A 16,894-nucleotide genomic window follows, 5' to 3' on the forward strand; every position below is an offset into this window, starting at 1 on the left:
CAAACACAACAGAATCAAACACAACACAATCAAACACAACAGAATCAAACACAACACAGTCAAACACAACACAGTCAAACACAACACAATCAAACACAACACAATAAAACACAACACAATCAAACACAACAGAATCAAACACAACAGAATCAAACACAACAGAATCAAACACAACAGAATCAAACACAACACAATCAAACACAACAGAATCAAACACAACAATCAAACACAACAATCAAACACAACACAATCAAACACAACAGAATCAAACACAACACAATCAAACACAACAGAATCAAACACAACACAATCAAACACAACACAATCAAACACAACAGAATCAAACACAACAGAATCAAACACAACAGAATCAAACACAACAGAATCAAACACAACAGAATCAAACACAACAGAATCAAACACAACAGAATCAAACACAACACAATCAAACACAACACAATCAAACACAACACAATCAAACACAACACAATCAAACACAACAGAATCAAACACAACAGAATCAAACACAACAGAATCAAACAACAAAATCAAACACAACAGAATCAAACACAACAGAGTCAAAGACTCAAACACAACCAAATAAAATCAAACGGAACAAAATCAATGAGTCAAACACAACAGATTCGTATTGCTAAAAGATCGACTTTCATTTAATATGATCAATAAGCACCTTAAACTTACTATAGGAAACGGTTTGGCTCTTTTTGATCTGTTTTCAGAAATATTGTTTGTATGAGAAACATAAATCATGCCCATCAGGATCTGTAGATCAGAAGATCTGTGTGATCTTCTGCACATGTGAAGGGATTTATTCCCCCATCGGATACTATACGCATCACTTTCAATTACATGAAGGCCACGGCCCATTGGTCAGAGTTCCATCCAATCAGCAGCCTCGATCAGACCATCACCGACCAGCACTCAAACCAGAACCACCAGCAATAGAGAAACATACGAAGATATTTCATAAGTGTATATATCTGAACATTCCTGATCCAAGCCTGAGGATTATAATAATTATGTCCCCAAGTCTCATCTTCATGCATGTGCTTTATGAGGACAGCGAATTATATTTCTGATCATTTATTTTATGCAACACTGAAACTATACAAACTCTCTACAGCTTCTGGCGCTCATAATCTGCACAAATAATGTTCTGGAAGACAGAAATGTCATATACTTATCAGGGCATCTTGTGAAATACTGACTATTTACAGATGAATGATTCCACATGCAGTTATGAGGGAAATCTCTGCTTCATCTTTGTGTGCGTGTATGAAATTATGCATGACAGATGCTATTATGTAAAACTTGTTTGTTTCCATCCAGTGTTTCTGAACATCTGCCTCAAACCACACACGTCTCACCTAAAACCAAATAATAATAAAAAACATATAAATGAAAAAATTATTTACATGAATTGGAATGAAACTAAATAAAAATTAGTTTAATTGAAATAACGTAATAAAAACTAAATAGACATTTAGAAACTAATAAAAATGACAAAATACAACATTTATTAAAACTGTCAAATTAAAAATTCGTTTAGTTTCAGTTGAAGAACTAAAACTGAAATTAAAGTGAATAAAAATGAATTACACATTTAGAAAAAAACTAATATAATTTTTTTTTTTATTATTAAAACCGTAAAACTAAAATACAAATAAATTGTTTAGTTTAAGCTGAAGTAATACAATTGCTAATATTAATAAAAATGTAGAAAAAACAATTATACTTTAAAAAACTAATACAAATTACAAAAAACAACCATATTATTAATTTTTTTGAGAATATGGGAATATGACTAAACTGAAATAAAATTGTATTATACATTTATAAAAACTAATACATTTAAAAAAATAAATTAACCCTCAGATTTGAAAATTAGATGTTTTAATGTTACGAGTAAAGTAACGTATTACAAGTAACATGCATTACGTAATCAGATTACTTTTTGATGTTACGAGTAAATAAATGCATTACAAGCAAAATTCATTATACGTAAACAGATTATTTTTGATCTAACAAGTAATGCATTACGTAATTAGATGACTTTTTTTGATTAAATGAGTAAAGTAATGCATTACAAGTCATATACATTATGTAATCACATAACTTTTTTCAATGTCAATGAAAATTACGTTCTAATAATACAAATACATTTATTTACAGTAAAAAAAAAGTCACTGCAGATTAAGTATTTTCAAAAACAATATTCACAGTATAAGTATGAATTGTAGCTGAAATATAGCCATTGATGCATGAGGTCCACTATAGTGGACAGGTGATTGATCAGATTTTTCTCCCAATCTAAAATCAAAACTTTGAAAATTTTACTGTGATATGACTCATTAGATATTGCAATATTTTTTTTACCTACAAGAGGATCCTAGGATAGAAGGAATGGGTGGATATTCCGGAGCAACTTGGCATGCCTGACTGACCATTGGCCATCTTGGTTTGGAGGGGGGGAAAATCGAAACACAACAGCTTACAACTTGGTTGCAATGTATAGGATGATGCACCAGGGTCCACTGAAGAGATTGATGTGCAACTTTGCCATCAAAATCCGTGCAAATTCAAGAAAATGCTTTTTAAATAGCTGTCCACTGTAGTGACCACTATGCGTGAAAGGGTTAAAACTCTGAAACTATAATTCAAATTTTTTTTTAGTTTAGTTTAGGCTGAAGTAATAAAATGACTAAAAACTAAAACTTTTTAAAAAACTAGTAAAAAATTACAAAACAACTAAATTATTGAAACTTTGAAAATTTAAAACTATTTAAAACTATTAATAAATACTATAATAATACTAATAATAACTGTTATGGACCGTGTCCAATGGTAATATCATGTGCATTTTAGTGCATTTACTATGGTACCAGCATGGTATTTCTTGCAGTATGTTAGATTACCACATAAATAACATGGTTTATGATTATGTTAATGATTCAGCATGACTGTGTGAAACTCACCGACCAGATCCCACTCCCCGTTGGCGATGTATCCGGTGATGTCGGCCTCCAGCATCTGCAGGTCCAGAGCCCATCCGCCGTACGTCCACGAGCCGAACTTCAGATCGCAGCGCTGCACGTCGAACGGGAACCAGCGCACGTCGATGTAGCACGTGCTCTTGAAGATCCCTGAACAAGACGGCTTTATTTCAACACACAGCGATGCCACAGAACAACCTTTCAGTGAACTCTCTTAAAATAACCAGTTAAAAAACATTTACCTTTCCTCGGGTCATTTTGACCCGAAACTCTTTCTTTTTTTTCTTTTTTTTTTAAATTGAGTGTTCATCAGAGGGGTCCAAGACCAGGACTTTTGTTGCACTTGAACCACGAATACACACACACCATTTAAAAAAAAAAATTGATTCAAAGAGATTTGTGGTTGAAATTGTAAAAAATAACGAATCCTCCTCTCTCGGGTCAATCTGACCCCCTTAGAAATCAATGGAATGTGAGGAATGCTCTCACGTAGAAAAACCTAAAAATGCTCCAAATTGAAACTAAAAATGCTAAAACTTTACCAAAAAAATTATTTTATAATGTCTACATGTGTATCTGAATGCATACTGAAGAGAAACTGACTTTAGGACCCAGAGGAACAGCTCATTTGATCCATATAGGATCCATATATTATTTTTCCACAAGAGGTCTGCAAAGACACCCAATGTAAGATATTTTGAGCTGAATTAAAAGGTTTATGCATTCAATTGTGAGTTATTTTGAATTTAAGTTGAAAGAATGTGAGGAATGTGCTTAAATTACTATTTATTGATTGTTTATTGATCTCATCACTCTGAGTCTGAAGGCCTTCCACACCCATTCTATACTGAGACTGTGTGTGTGTGTGTGTGTGTGTGTGTGTGTGTGTGTGTGTGTGTGTGTGTGTGTGTGTGTGAGACAGGTGGCTGCTTCCTCACAGTAATCGAGACGACAAGCTCTGAGGTGAAAGTGTGTGTTTTCCAGGTGACAGGTGAGTTAAGGTCACCCTGAACCCTGTTAACTCCACTAGTGATTAATGTCCCCGCCGCTGTCTTCAGGTCACGTCACGAGGATCGTGTTTATGAAACGAGCGCACGTGAGCAGCGCAACAATGTGGCAATGACCTGTGGGAAACTCAGGATTTACTTTGAGCCTTGGCTAGGATGATGAGGATAAATCAGGACAGGCTGGAGAAGCGGCGCTGCGGATGGAAGCGGTTTAGCAGATTGACAGAAGTGAGTAGGTACATTTTTATAACCTATTAGACCGTTTAAATTACTTTTTTTGTCAGATGGAACTTTAGGTATTTTGGAACTTTCTGTATTTTGGAACTACTGTATGTATTTTGGAACTATGTATTTTGGAATTTTACATATTTAGGTCAAGGTCACTTTTATATATAGCACCTTAAAACAACATTACTGCTAAACAAGGTGCTTTACAAAACACAATAAAAATAACAGTCGTACAAAAATACATAGTTTAAAATTTAACTCACTAAGACTACATATCCACAATTATAAATAGGCCTGAGGAAAAAAAGATACGTTTTAAAAGATTACTTAAATGGATATAAGGAGAAGATAACCTAACAAATTGAGGCAACGAATTCCACAGCTTAGGACCAAATACGGAAAAGGCTCTGTCACCTTTAGATTTCAAGCGAGACAGTGGGATGGTTAATAGTTTGTCAGAGGATGATCTAAGAGATCTTCAGGGAGAGTATATGGACAAATAAGGTCTGAGATATAAACTGGAGCCAGACCGCGCAAGGCTTTAAATACAAACGTTAAAACCTTGTACTCAATTCTGTATTTGACCGGTAGCCAATGTAAATGTGATAACATGGGGTGATATGCTCATGTTTTTTCTTCCCCATTAAGAAGAGAGCTGCAGCAGCACAAACGCAATAGTGAACACTGGTTTATACCAGCATACAGAGCATTGCAATAATCAAGCCTTGTTGAAATGAAGACATGGATGACTGCCTCTAGGTCACCAAAAGATAGAAAAGATTTCAATTTCCGTAAACCCCTAAGCTGTAAAAAACTGGCTCTGACAACAGAGTTTATTTGCTTGTCGAATTTTAACTCAGAATCTACAACAACACCCAGGTTCTTTACATGAGTGCGGATATTCGCTTGCAGAGGTCCTAAACTAGAGGTCAGGCCATCTACCACATGGGGGGAGCCAAATAAAAGGACTTCAGTCTTGTTTTCATTTAACTGAAGAAAATCATCCAACTCTTAATGTCATTTACACAGGCTAATAAATCAGATAAGGACTTAGACCCAGATTTTATTGACATTTACAACTGGGTCTCATCCACATAAATGTGATTAGGAACCTTGTGAGATTAAAAAATGTAACGAAGAGTGAGCATATATAAGGAAAATAAAATCGGGCCCAAAATGGAGCCTTGCGGTACTCCACCCGTGACAGAAGCAGGCAATGAATGAAACGGACCCATTCTCAGAGAGGACTCAAACCACTCTGCGGCTGAATCACAGATACCAGCCTCGTTTTTCAACCTGTTTAGAAGAATGCAGTGATCCTCTGTATCAAAAGCTGCACTTAAATCCAACAATACCAGAACTGCACAATTTCCAGAATCCACAAGTCGTTAACCACTCTTAACAAGGCCGATTCAGTGCTATGCTTAGATCTAAAACCAGACTGAAACAGATCGAATATATTATTCTCAATTAAGTAAGGGGATAACTGGTTTAAAACAGCTTTCTCCAATACTTACAATAAGATGGATCCAGATTTGCTTTTCTAAGCAGCGGATGAACTACTGCATGTTTGAAACAAGATGGAACAGAACTTGTCTGTAAGGAACTGTTGATAACAGAAATAATATTTGGTGCAACTGAGTCCAAGACTTCCTTTAGTAATGTAGTTGGTATAACGTCAAGTGAACAAGTGGTTGATCTTGGTAAAATGGTAAATGGACTGCATTTATATAGCGCTTTAACAGACCAATGGCCACCAAAGCGCTTTACCTATTGCCTCACATTCACCCATTCATTCACTGACAGCGGTGTCAGCCATGCAATGCGCCATCCAGCTCGTCGGGAGCAGCTGGGTTAGGTGTCTTGCTCATGGACACCTCGACACTTGGTCAGGTGGAACCGGGGATTGAGCCACCAGCCTTCCGGTTTGTAGACAACCTAGATGAACCACTGAGCCACTGCCGCCCAACTTTAGGTATTTTGGAACTATGCATTTTGGAACTATGTATTTTGGAACTTTACATATTTTGGAACTATGTATTTTGGAACTTTCTGTATTTTGAAACTAGATATGTTTGAACTTTAGGTATGTTGGAACTATGTATTTTGCAACTTTAGGTATTTTGGAACTATGTATTGTGGAACTTTAGATATTTTGCAACTTTAGGTATTTTGGAACTATGTATTGTGGAACTTATTTTAAACAGATTTTTTACATTTTCATTCCCAGGAGGACTTGAGAAGCACAATAACTGAACACACTCACATGAAGACTTCATCATAATAGGCAGAAACTGTGAGTTTTGTCAGTGTTTCACCTGGCGGCAGGTACTGGCAGTATCCAGAAGAGTTGATCAGCACGTTGGTGTGAAACGCGGCGTCAAATCTCTCATCAGCACTGTTAGAAACCAAAGACAAAGAAGAGGCTTACATATACCAGAGTTTTCTGTTGTGTCACACATTGATCACAACAACATCCCAGGGTTGTTATTGTTTAATAAAACTACAGTAATTCAAATAAAAAACTAAATAAAAATATTAGTTAAACAACTTAAACTAAATGAAAATTAGAAACGTTGACTTGGCAATAATCTGAAATAAGTTTGAGTTGAAGCTCTAAAATGAATAACTGGAAATAAAAATAAAAAATCTAAAACTGAATCAAAATAATTTACACCCAGTATTTAAGAAAAAAAAACCCATAAAACTAAAAAAATGACAAAAGCATATAACAAAATGACAAAAAATTAACATTAAAACTTAAAATATAAAAAGCAAATTCAAAACATGAATAAAACCAAAATAACATTGCATGATTCCCAGATATCCATTTGTGTTGATAAAATAAAATATTAATATTAATTGAAAAACAAACAAAGCAATACATTTAAATAAGTTTATGTTGAAACACTACAATTATTAAATAAAAAAATAAATTAAACCTAAAATGAACATTAAAAAATCTAAAATAAAAGCTAATTCAAAATATTTATGATAAAACTAAAATAACACTAAATCATTCCCAGATATTCATATTAAATAAGCAGTGCACAAGTCCAAACTTTTGACGGGTCATGCGGTGGTTTGGAAGTGCATCAGCGGGCAACTTTAGCAGGACAAACAGAACTATAAACCAGGAGCGGCGCGAGTCTCGAGTCAGCGGCGTAAATCACAGTTATTTAAGAAGCCACAAAACTGCCAAAGATGACAAAGTCACTGACGCCAGAGCGCAGCGATCAGAGAGAGAGAGAGAGAGAGAGAGAGAGAGAGAGAGAGATTCAGCCATGACAGAAATCAAAGGCCAAACCCCTCATTCACTGAAATTCCCCGCTCTTTTCTGACACAGAGATGAAGGGAACGTGTGCAAGAAGAGACGGAAGCTGAGATAACATCTTCTACAGTGACATACATCTATAATCAATGTGGTCTGATCATAAACACTGTCTGTACAGGAGGTAAACAAACCCAGCATTCTTCATATCTTCTCTTGTGTTCACGTTAAGTTTCTTAGCGTGTGTTTAAACTGTGTAACCAGGGTGGGAAATTAACTTTTTTGTCCACCAGCCACAGTGGCTGGTGGATGCCCAATTTTACCAGCCACTTATATTTTTTACCAGCCACTTTTTCCGGAATTCTAATTGCAAGAAAGAAATTGCTTCAATACGTTTTTTTATTTATTTCAGGGTACCCCCAGGATCCTCCAGCTTAAATTCAAGGCTTTTTAAGACCTTTTTAATACCATTTCAAATTAAATTCAATGCCAACTTCGTACCCATTCCAACCTAAGTATGAGGGGAAAATATCAAATCTGTATACATTTTAAACCCTGGAAAATAATTATGTAGGCTACTATGTAGGCTACTTGAATTAAATAAAACATTTTATTTAAATGATCAGTCATATTTAATACATACGCAACAGTGTTGTAGTGCGCTTGGTGTGTGTAGGCCAGTGTTCATTTTGGCAACCATTTTTGATTCAGTCTTAGTCTTCATCTTCAGACGAAAATGCTTATGAATGCAAACTTTTAGTCATTACTTTTAGTAAACTGCAGTTACTTTATAGCCTGGCTAACGCCAGACCCAATTCTCGTTGAGAGTTAGGGTTAGGGTCCCTAACCCTAACTCTAAACCTTTCAGCGTGAATAAAATTGCGCTGCGCAAAGGCAGTATGGGGAAACAGGCTAGTTACTTTAGGTAGCTATTTTATTTGTAGTCTTTAGACAGAAAATGTCATAATTATTCTCTCTAGGCCATTCAATTAAGCTTATGATAAATGATTTACCATGCACTCTTTAGCAGTAGCACTTGTGCAATTCTACATCCCTTTTCCTAAGTTCTGTGGTTCTCCAATGTTTTTGAGTGCCGTACCCCCTCTCTTCCACTTTGACTGCAGTCACACCTTTTCCATTAAGGGACAATATTCGCCCCCTTTAATGCATTTTTCCATTTTATTTTTTTACCTTTACAATACCTTTTAAAAATAAATAATGCTTTAAATAAAACAATGTTCAATAAATATGCAATGTTAAAAAACGTTTAATATTAATAAAAATATTATATTAAAATAGCCAGTAGATGGCGGTCATCGAGTCATTCATTCATTGAATCTCACGATTCGTTCAAAGCCACACAGATTTCGTTCCAAAATAGAGCAATAAGCCTGACTATACTGTTTTAAATGCAGTACATCAGTTAAATGTTACCCTTTTTTTTACTGTTGTATAAAATCAATGTCACATTTGAAATCGTGTGGATATTCGGGAAACATTGCATTCTTGCTCATATGATCAACATTAAAAACACTGCTGGATATCAGCCTGCATTTTGATCGCAGATTTAGTCGCACAAACAGCGCAAGCGGCTCGTGACAGAACACAGACCGACTGAATGACACTTTAATTTAAGTAGAAAATCTTAATAAATAAAGATCGCTGAACTCCAGCTTGTCTGTGTTTTCAGATCATCCGCGCTTCAGCAGTGTAGTAGAGAGCGCGCGCGCTATACACACTTTTTTTATGTATTCTCAGTTTAGCTAACGGTCTCTTCAGCGCCGTGACACAGCGCTGAAAACCAATCAAAAGAGTTACTCGACAAAAGTTTATTATTGTTACTTAGCAACCGCATTCTTTGACAAAGGCTGTCCAATCCGTACAATGAAATCACTCGCAGCATGTGTTTATTGGTTACTACTTAAATAACGTTACATTCAATGTTAAGTCAATGTAAAGACGCGTTTACGCGCGTATGGTGGTCCTGTCCTGGTCCCTCGGTGGATGCGAATTTTTGCGAACTGTATTTGCTTTTGGTGCGAACGCAACATTATTATAATCCACCCGCCATTGTGGCTGGTATACACGGCAAAGTGACCCGCCACTTTGAAAAAGTACCCGCCGCCGGCGGGTGGCAGGTGCTAATTTCCCACCCTGTGTGTAACCCAACTGAATGGACATTTTGTATGCAATTAAATTAATCATCAATCTTAAAGTATATGTGAAGGTCAAAATAAATGAGAAGTGTTGAGAATTAAAGAGCCACTGTGAAAAAACGGGCAGCTAATTTTCTCTGTAAAGGTTGAGTGAGAAAAACACAGTCATCTCAGTCTTCACTGACTTCCCTTAAAACACAGCAATCAATGCATTCGGATACAGTCGGATTAGCTATCGCTCCTGGATTGGACGGGAATTGACAGAAATCTAATAAAGATTTACACACTTTCCGATTTTTAAGCAATTTGATGATGCAACATTTGCACAGCTAGACTGAAATGATCATATTGTATATAATATTGTAAAAATTTAATTGAATCGATCACACTCACTGACCTGATCCACATTAAAGTTTAAAAATGTTTTTTAGAGGCCATATTTTACAGTCTTGATGTGTTTTCAGGCTCTACTAGAACAGGTTTTCCTGCTTGAATGTTGATTATTTTCCTCAAATTCTCCATTGTTGCGGCTCCTCTCTTCCCAGTCTGTCAGTAACGCTCTGTTCACTTCCGGTCTCTATGAAGCCCCTCCTTCTCAAAAGCACACTGTGCTCTGATTGGTCAGTTGGAGCAGTGTGTTGTGATTGGTTGAGTGTGCTTGATAAATGTCCCGCCCCTTACCATAACCACCGGTTTAACACATTACTAACTCAACCAGGCCCCGCCCCTTTATTCTATCTAGGTTTGGGGTTTGGGATCGGGGTTTGGGATCGAGGTTTGGGGATCGGGTTTGGGGATCGGGTTTGGGATCGGGTTTGGGATCGAGGTTTGGGGATCGGGTTTGGGATCGAGGTTTGGGTTTGGGTTTTGGGATCGGGGTTTGGGATCGAAGTTTGGGGTTTGGGATCAGGGTTTGGGATCGGGGTTTGGGATCGGGTTTGGGATCAGGGTTTGGGATCAGGGTTTGGGATCGAGGTTTGGGGATCGGGTTTGGGATCGAGGTTTGGTTTTTGGGATCTGGGTTTTGGATAGGGGTTTGGGATCGGGGTTTGGGTTTTGGGATCGGGGTTTGGGTATGGGTTTTGAGATCGGGGTTTTGGGATCGAGGTTTGGGTTTTGGGATCGGGGTTTGGGTTTTGGGATCGGGGTTTGGCTTTTGGGATAGGGGTTTGGGTTTTGGGATCGGGTTTTGGATAGGGGTTTGGGATCGGGGTTTGTGTTTTGGGATCAGGGTTTGGGTTTTGGGATCGAGGTTTGGGTTTGGGGTTTGGGGTAGGGCGATACATCGATTTTATCGATTAACTCGAGTGTGTAGTGTACGTCGATATGTTTTAATGAAAATCCGTTTTCTCTATAATATCCGCCAACGCTCCCTCTGGGCTCCCGTAGTTCCGAACGGGCCCAGCGCGTTTGCCATAGAGCTAACGTTACACAAACAACATGCCAAATGAACAAGACCGCGGCTGCACAAGCACACCCGCAAAAAAACATCTACAAACTGAATCCGCAGGGCTGCCAACTCTCACGAATTCACCGTGAGACTCACGCAGTTTTCACCTTTCACACACTCTCACGCCACACATCCATTTCTCACGCAGAGAAAATCGCGAAGCAAAGAGGAGACTGACACCGACAGAGAAGGTTTACGGTACTATTGATATAAAACAAATTCTCAGCTCTCAGATTCTGTCAATTTCATTACAAAATTCAAACAATAAACTCAGTTTTAGCGCTTGTAAATGTGACGTGACAGATCGCTGACAGATCTCAGTTCAAGCAGCACGTGAACCGGTCATCTGTTACTACTAACTTAGTTAACATAAATAAACACGAATGATCAATAGGTAATTTGAAAGATACAGTTCAACTTACCGAAATGTAATAAAATCGATCGATCAAGTGTTTTTCAATCGTGAAAAGAGGTCCATAAACAGCTGGAGAACAGTCAACGTTACGTTTACCTCAGGAAAGCCATTTAATGACCATAGCATGTAGTTGGACTTAAAAAATTGTCTGTAGAGAGGAGTATTTTGCTAAATATGATAACTATATTACATATTTATTATATTTTTTAGGTATATCATTAAAATATTATAACGTTGTCATTATAAAAAACGCATTAAAATAAATTTGAGATGTTATTTTTAACCTTTAATAATAATACCAGCTGACAGGGCTCTGTGTGTTTACAGTAGGTGAGGTTTTTGTTTTTTTTTGGGGGGGGGGAAAGAAAAATTAACATAACAAATTAACGTATCTACTGTACCTAATATTTATCCAAAGGAATCGATATTGAATCAAGATCAGAATCAAATCACAAGAATTAAAACAGTAGCATACAGTCAGTGTACCATGTAAACATTGTGTTGTCACTCAACTTAATACAATTCTGTCTCGTCACCAACTGTTTTGACAATCACAATACACTTATAATTGTGATGCAAGTTTTTTTTTTTTTTACATCCCCACCAATCCCAATCCAACCATTTTATGTTATGTTACGTTATGTTACATTTTCACTGTTTACAAAGGCAGGGCCTGCCATCTTGGCTTGTTGTTTCTGATTGCACTTTATATAATTAAATAAAGCTAAAACTAGTTTTGAACAATTTATTCGTCATCTACAGATTGATTTTAAATAGGGGGAAAACAAATCGATTTAAATCGTAAATCGGATTTTTTAAAATCTGGCTTTTTTTTTTTTAGGCCATATCGTCCCGCCCTAGTTTGGGATCGGGGTTTTGGATCGGGGTTTGGGTTTTGGGATCGAGGTTTGGGATCGGGGTTTGGGTATTGGGATCGGGGTTTGGGTTTTGGGATCGGGGTTTGGGTTTTGGGATCGAGGTTTGGGATCGGGGTTTGGGTTTTGGGATCCGGGTTTGGGGTTTGGGATCCGGGTTTGGGGTTTGGGATCCGGGTTTGGGTTTTGGGATCGGGGTTTGGGTTTTGGGATCGAGGTTTGGGTTTTGAGATCGAGGTTTGGGATCGGGGTTTGGGTTTTGGGATCCGGGTTTGGGTTTTGGGATCGGGGTTTGGGTTTTGGGATCGAGGTTTGGGATCGGGGTTTGGGTTTTGGTATCCGGGTTTGGGATCCGGGTTTGGGATCGTCTCCCGTACCTGTTATACAGCAGAATATCCGGTCTCCAGATGAGGGAGTCTGGGAATCGAACCGTGCTGACGCCGGGATACTCGCTGGTGTTCCACTGCAGATAGTAGTCGCTCCAATACTACGAGACACACACATGAAGCTGAAGTCAGACACATTTATTGCTTTAAAAATGAAAGGTTATTTGATGGTTCTTCAGATTCAGTAGAAAAACCCTTTTCTAATCATTGTTGGCTTTTTTGAGTCGCTATATTTTATATGAATAACACACTTAAAATACATGTTATTAAACATTATTTTGTTGCAGATACTTATTATTCATTCAAGTTTTTTGGTTTTAATTTTTATAAGAACGACACAAAATGAAAAGTTTACAAAATGATTACAGATAGGCTGTTGTGTAAATACTGTAAAATGACAATTACATTACATCATATTACATTACATTATAATTTAAGTTGCTATATGGTTAAACATATTACATTATATATATATATATTTTTTTTTTTTTTACATTATATTTTGATTTGCTGTTTGGTTAAATATATTATATTATATTATGTTTGGTGAAACGCACTAGTTTGCATTTTAAAATCAAATTATAAACATGCATGACAAAAATTGCCCAGTTATATTATATTATGATATTACAGATTTGTTCTTTTGAGATGCTGCATGGTTCAACAATCAATTTACATTTTAAAATGAATGATGAACAAATTAAATTCTTTATAGAAAAACACATCTAGGTCTATTAAGCTGCAGATTATTAAATGCAATTATAACTGTTCCTATAATGCTTCATTATAGGGACGACACATCTTACCCTGCCCACTCTTTCTCTGTTTAATATAAAGTCATTCAACTTTTCTGTAAAGATCTATTGCATTGGATCCCTGACCGGCGGGTCATGTGACGTCTGGTCTGACATGAGAAATAAATGTGATTTCTGCTATAATATCACATCTAATGAAATAACCCTCGTCTGCCGTGTGTCTTATTAGAGTCTCACATGTGCAGTGGCTTTTGTCTTTGAAGGCATGCTGGGGGAAACACAGTTATTTTGAGTAAATGTGGAAGAAAGCGAATGAATCTGGCTTTTCTCGAGACCGTAGGGGCGTTTAATCGCGTTTCCTCAGCGTAACCTCAGTCAACGGCTTTAGTGTGTGTGTGTTGCTGCTCATTGAGACGTGAATCCAGCCTCCTACACGCTCAGATCCGCTTAGCTGGGACAAAAACACTGGGTTTCTACATCTACTGAGGAAATGAAGAGTGGAGTTTGCATGAAAACACTGAATATGAGCAAAAGTGATGATACTTGTAGCGACTAAACCAATCAGACACAATTATTTATTATATTCAATAGGAAAGACACAAAAGGCCCATAAAAAGATTTATTTCCATTAATTCATAGGCAAACCCTCTATGAATGAATATGCATATCTCCAGGACATTGTGTGTATGATTATTACGGTCTTGTATAATGTATTTTGTATTGTACACCGTTTTATGCATGCTTTATGATAGAACCACTAGTTAATGTTACCTCATCTGTTTGACCACACACACACACACACACACGCACGCACACACACGCACACACACACACACACACAATCTCTCTCTCTCACACACACACACACACACACACACACACACACACACACACACACACACACACACACACACACACACACACACACACACACACACACACACACACACACACAATCTCTCTCTCTTTCACACACACACACCCCTCTCTCTCTCTCACACACACACACCCCTCTCTCTCTCTCTCTCTCTCTCTCTCTCACACACACACACACACACCTCTCTCTCTCTCTGACACACACAAACACACACACCCCTCTCTCTCGCTCTCTCTCTCTCTCTCTCGCTCTCTCTCTCTCTCACACACACACACACACACACACACACCCCTCTCTCTCTCTCTCTCTCTCTCACACACACACACACCTCTCTCTCTCTCTCTCACTCTCACACACACCTCTCTCTCTCTCTCTCTCACTCTCTCACACGCACGCACGCACGCACACACACGCACACACACACACACACACAGACACACACCTCTCTCTCTCTCTCTCTCTCTCACACACACACACACACACCCCTCTCTCTCTCACTCTCACACACACAAGCACACACACACACACACACACACACACACACACACACACACACACACAGTTTTCGTCAAGCACAGAAGAGCAAACGTTGATTAAAGAGTACTTTAGGGCGAGGATGAATGTATAAAGGCGTCTTGTGTTTGAGGAACGGCCCCGGGTGAGGAATAACCTGCGACGCATGAATGCAAAGCGACAGAGAGCGATTACAGAGACTTTGCTGTGTTAGCGGCTTCCAATCTTCATGAAGACTGAGGGCATCCTGCTGTTCTTCTGCAGAGAGCGGCGATAACCGGCGGATTAAACGTGTTTAGAGCAAAAACAGCTGACGGGAGAAACCTCGAGACACGTCTTTCTGAAAGTCCTCTGAATGTCATCGAGAAGATCTGTATAGTCTAATATAAAGCTGCATTTACCTCACATATGTTTTAAGACTGGAAATGCATTTTCTTGCCCCTTAAAGGGATAGTTCACCCAGAAATGTAAACGGTCAGTAATTACTCTCCCTCATGTTGTTCCCCGTAAGACTTTCCTTCATCTTCGGGACACAAATGAAGATATTTGTGTTTAAATCTGAGAGCTGTCTCACTCCTCCATAGGCTTCTATTGTAACTGTAATTCTATTGTAAACTTGCCGGCCCAGAAAGTTAGTAAAGACAATGTTTAAAATAGTCAGAGTGACTACAGCGGCTCAACCTTAAGTTTATCAAGCGCTTCGTCAGAACGGAGGCTCGCTATTGGCCAGCATCACACACATGACCAGCGTCGGCCAATAGTGAGCCTCCATTCTGACGTACAACCCCGAAGCGCTGCGCTGTTACACTACATGAACTCACTCAGAGGAACACACTGCAAAACATCAAGAGTTGAATAAAAAAAAAAAATTTATGCACAAAAAGTATTCTCGTAATGTCTCGTAAAAAAGTAATGTCAGTAACCAAACAGTAGTCTGTACCCATTGACTTCAATCACTGTCAATGGGTACAGACTACTGTTTGTTTACTGACATTCTTCAAAATATCTTTCTTTGTGTTCAGCAGAAGAAATAAATTAATACAGGTTTGAAACAACTTGAGGGTGAGTAAATGATGACAGAATTTTAATTTTAAAGTGAACTATCCCTTTAAGGTTGAGCCGCTGTAGTCACTCTGACTATTTTAAACATTGTCTTTACTAACTTTCTGGGCCGACAAGTTTCAATTACAATAGAAGCATATGGAGGAGTGAGACAGCGCTCAGATTTAATCACAAATATCTTCATTTGTGTTCTGAAGATGAAGGAAAGTCTGACGGGGAACAACATGAGGGAGAGTAATTACTGACAGTTTACATTTCTGGGTGAACTATCCCTTTAAACATATGTTCTACATATGAAAAATATGAAAAGAAGTACTTACAAATAAATAAATAAACAAGAGTAAATGTTAGTAAATGTCGTGAAGGATGCTAGGAGCTGCGAGTGAACTATCAAATCCTCTCGCATAGAAGCTCAAAAACCGCACAACATTTATTGTTTTATTTGCAGTCTGTTTTCTGAGTTTAATGGAGCCAAATCATCTGGACTCGCCAGGAGACAGACATTAAAATGATTTTGGTTTTGATTGTGTTCCTCCATCTGTCTCTGGTCTTCATCTTATCAGTCATAATCTCTGCTAGCGGACTTTCATTTTCCTAATGTAACCAAACGCAGACGGAGCTGTATTTTAATCCAATATGGGTCGAGATATGATTAAGAATGTATAAAGTGGCACGAGTCCAGCGCTTCAATAACTGCTCACACTAGAGACGGCTGATGTGATCTTTAATATAGGGAGAGCGGGGCTAGTTGTCACACACATGCTTCAAAAGTTTCCACATATCAACATTATATAGAGAAAAATATGTGTTTAAAAAAGCTTTGGAAGATATCACTGAACATTTATTAAAATTCTGTTTTCATCTGTTTTTTTGTGCTATTATTTT

General features: G+C 37.8%; 1 protein-coding gene across 3 annotated transcripts in view; it reads right to left on the reverse strand.

Moving 5' to 3' along the window:
• LOC306993797 (neuronal acetylcholine receptor subunit alpha-7) overlaps positions 1-16,894 on the reverse strand; it is a 47,158-nt gene that overhangs the window by 20,571 nt on the left and 9,693 nt on the right. For all 3 annotated transcript variants that reach the window (XM_079603870.1, XM_079603871.1, XM_079603872.1), the window contains 3 exons: positions 12,794-12,903; positions 6,568-6,647; positions 2,997-3,164 (listed from right to left, as the gene is read on the reverse strand). In XM_079603870.1, coding sequence (XP_079459996.1) covers positions 2,997-3,164; positions 6,568-6,647; positions 12,794-12,903 — 358 coding nt within the window. The remainder of the gene's footprint in view (positions 1-2,996; positions 3,165-6,567; positions 6,648-12,793; positions 12,904-16,894) is intronic.

Source organism: Phoxinus phoxinus (genome assembly GCF_949152265.1).
Source record: "Phoxinus phoxinus genome assembly, chromosome: 25".
In the NCBI taxonomy this organism is placed as follows: Eukaryota; Metazoa; Chordata; class Actinopteri; order Cypriniformes; family Leuciscidae; genus Phoxinus; species Phoxinus phoxinus.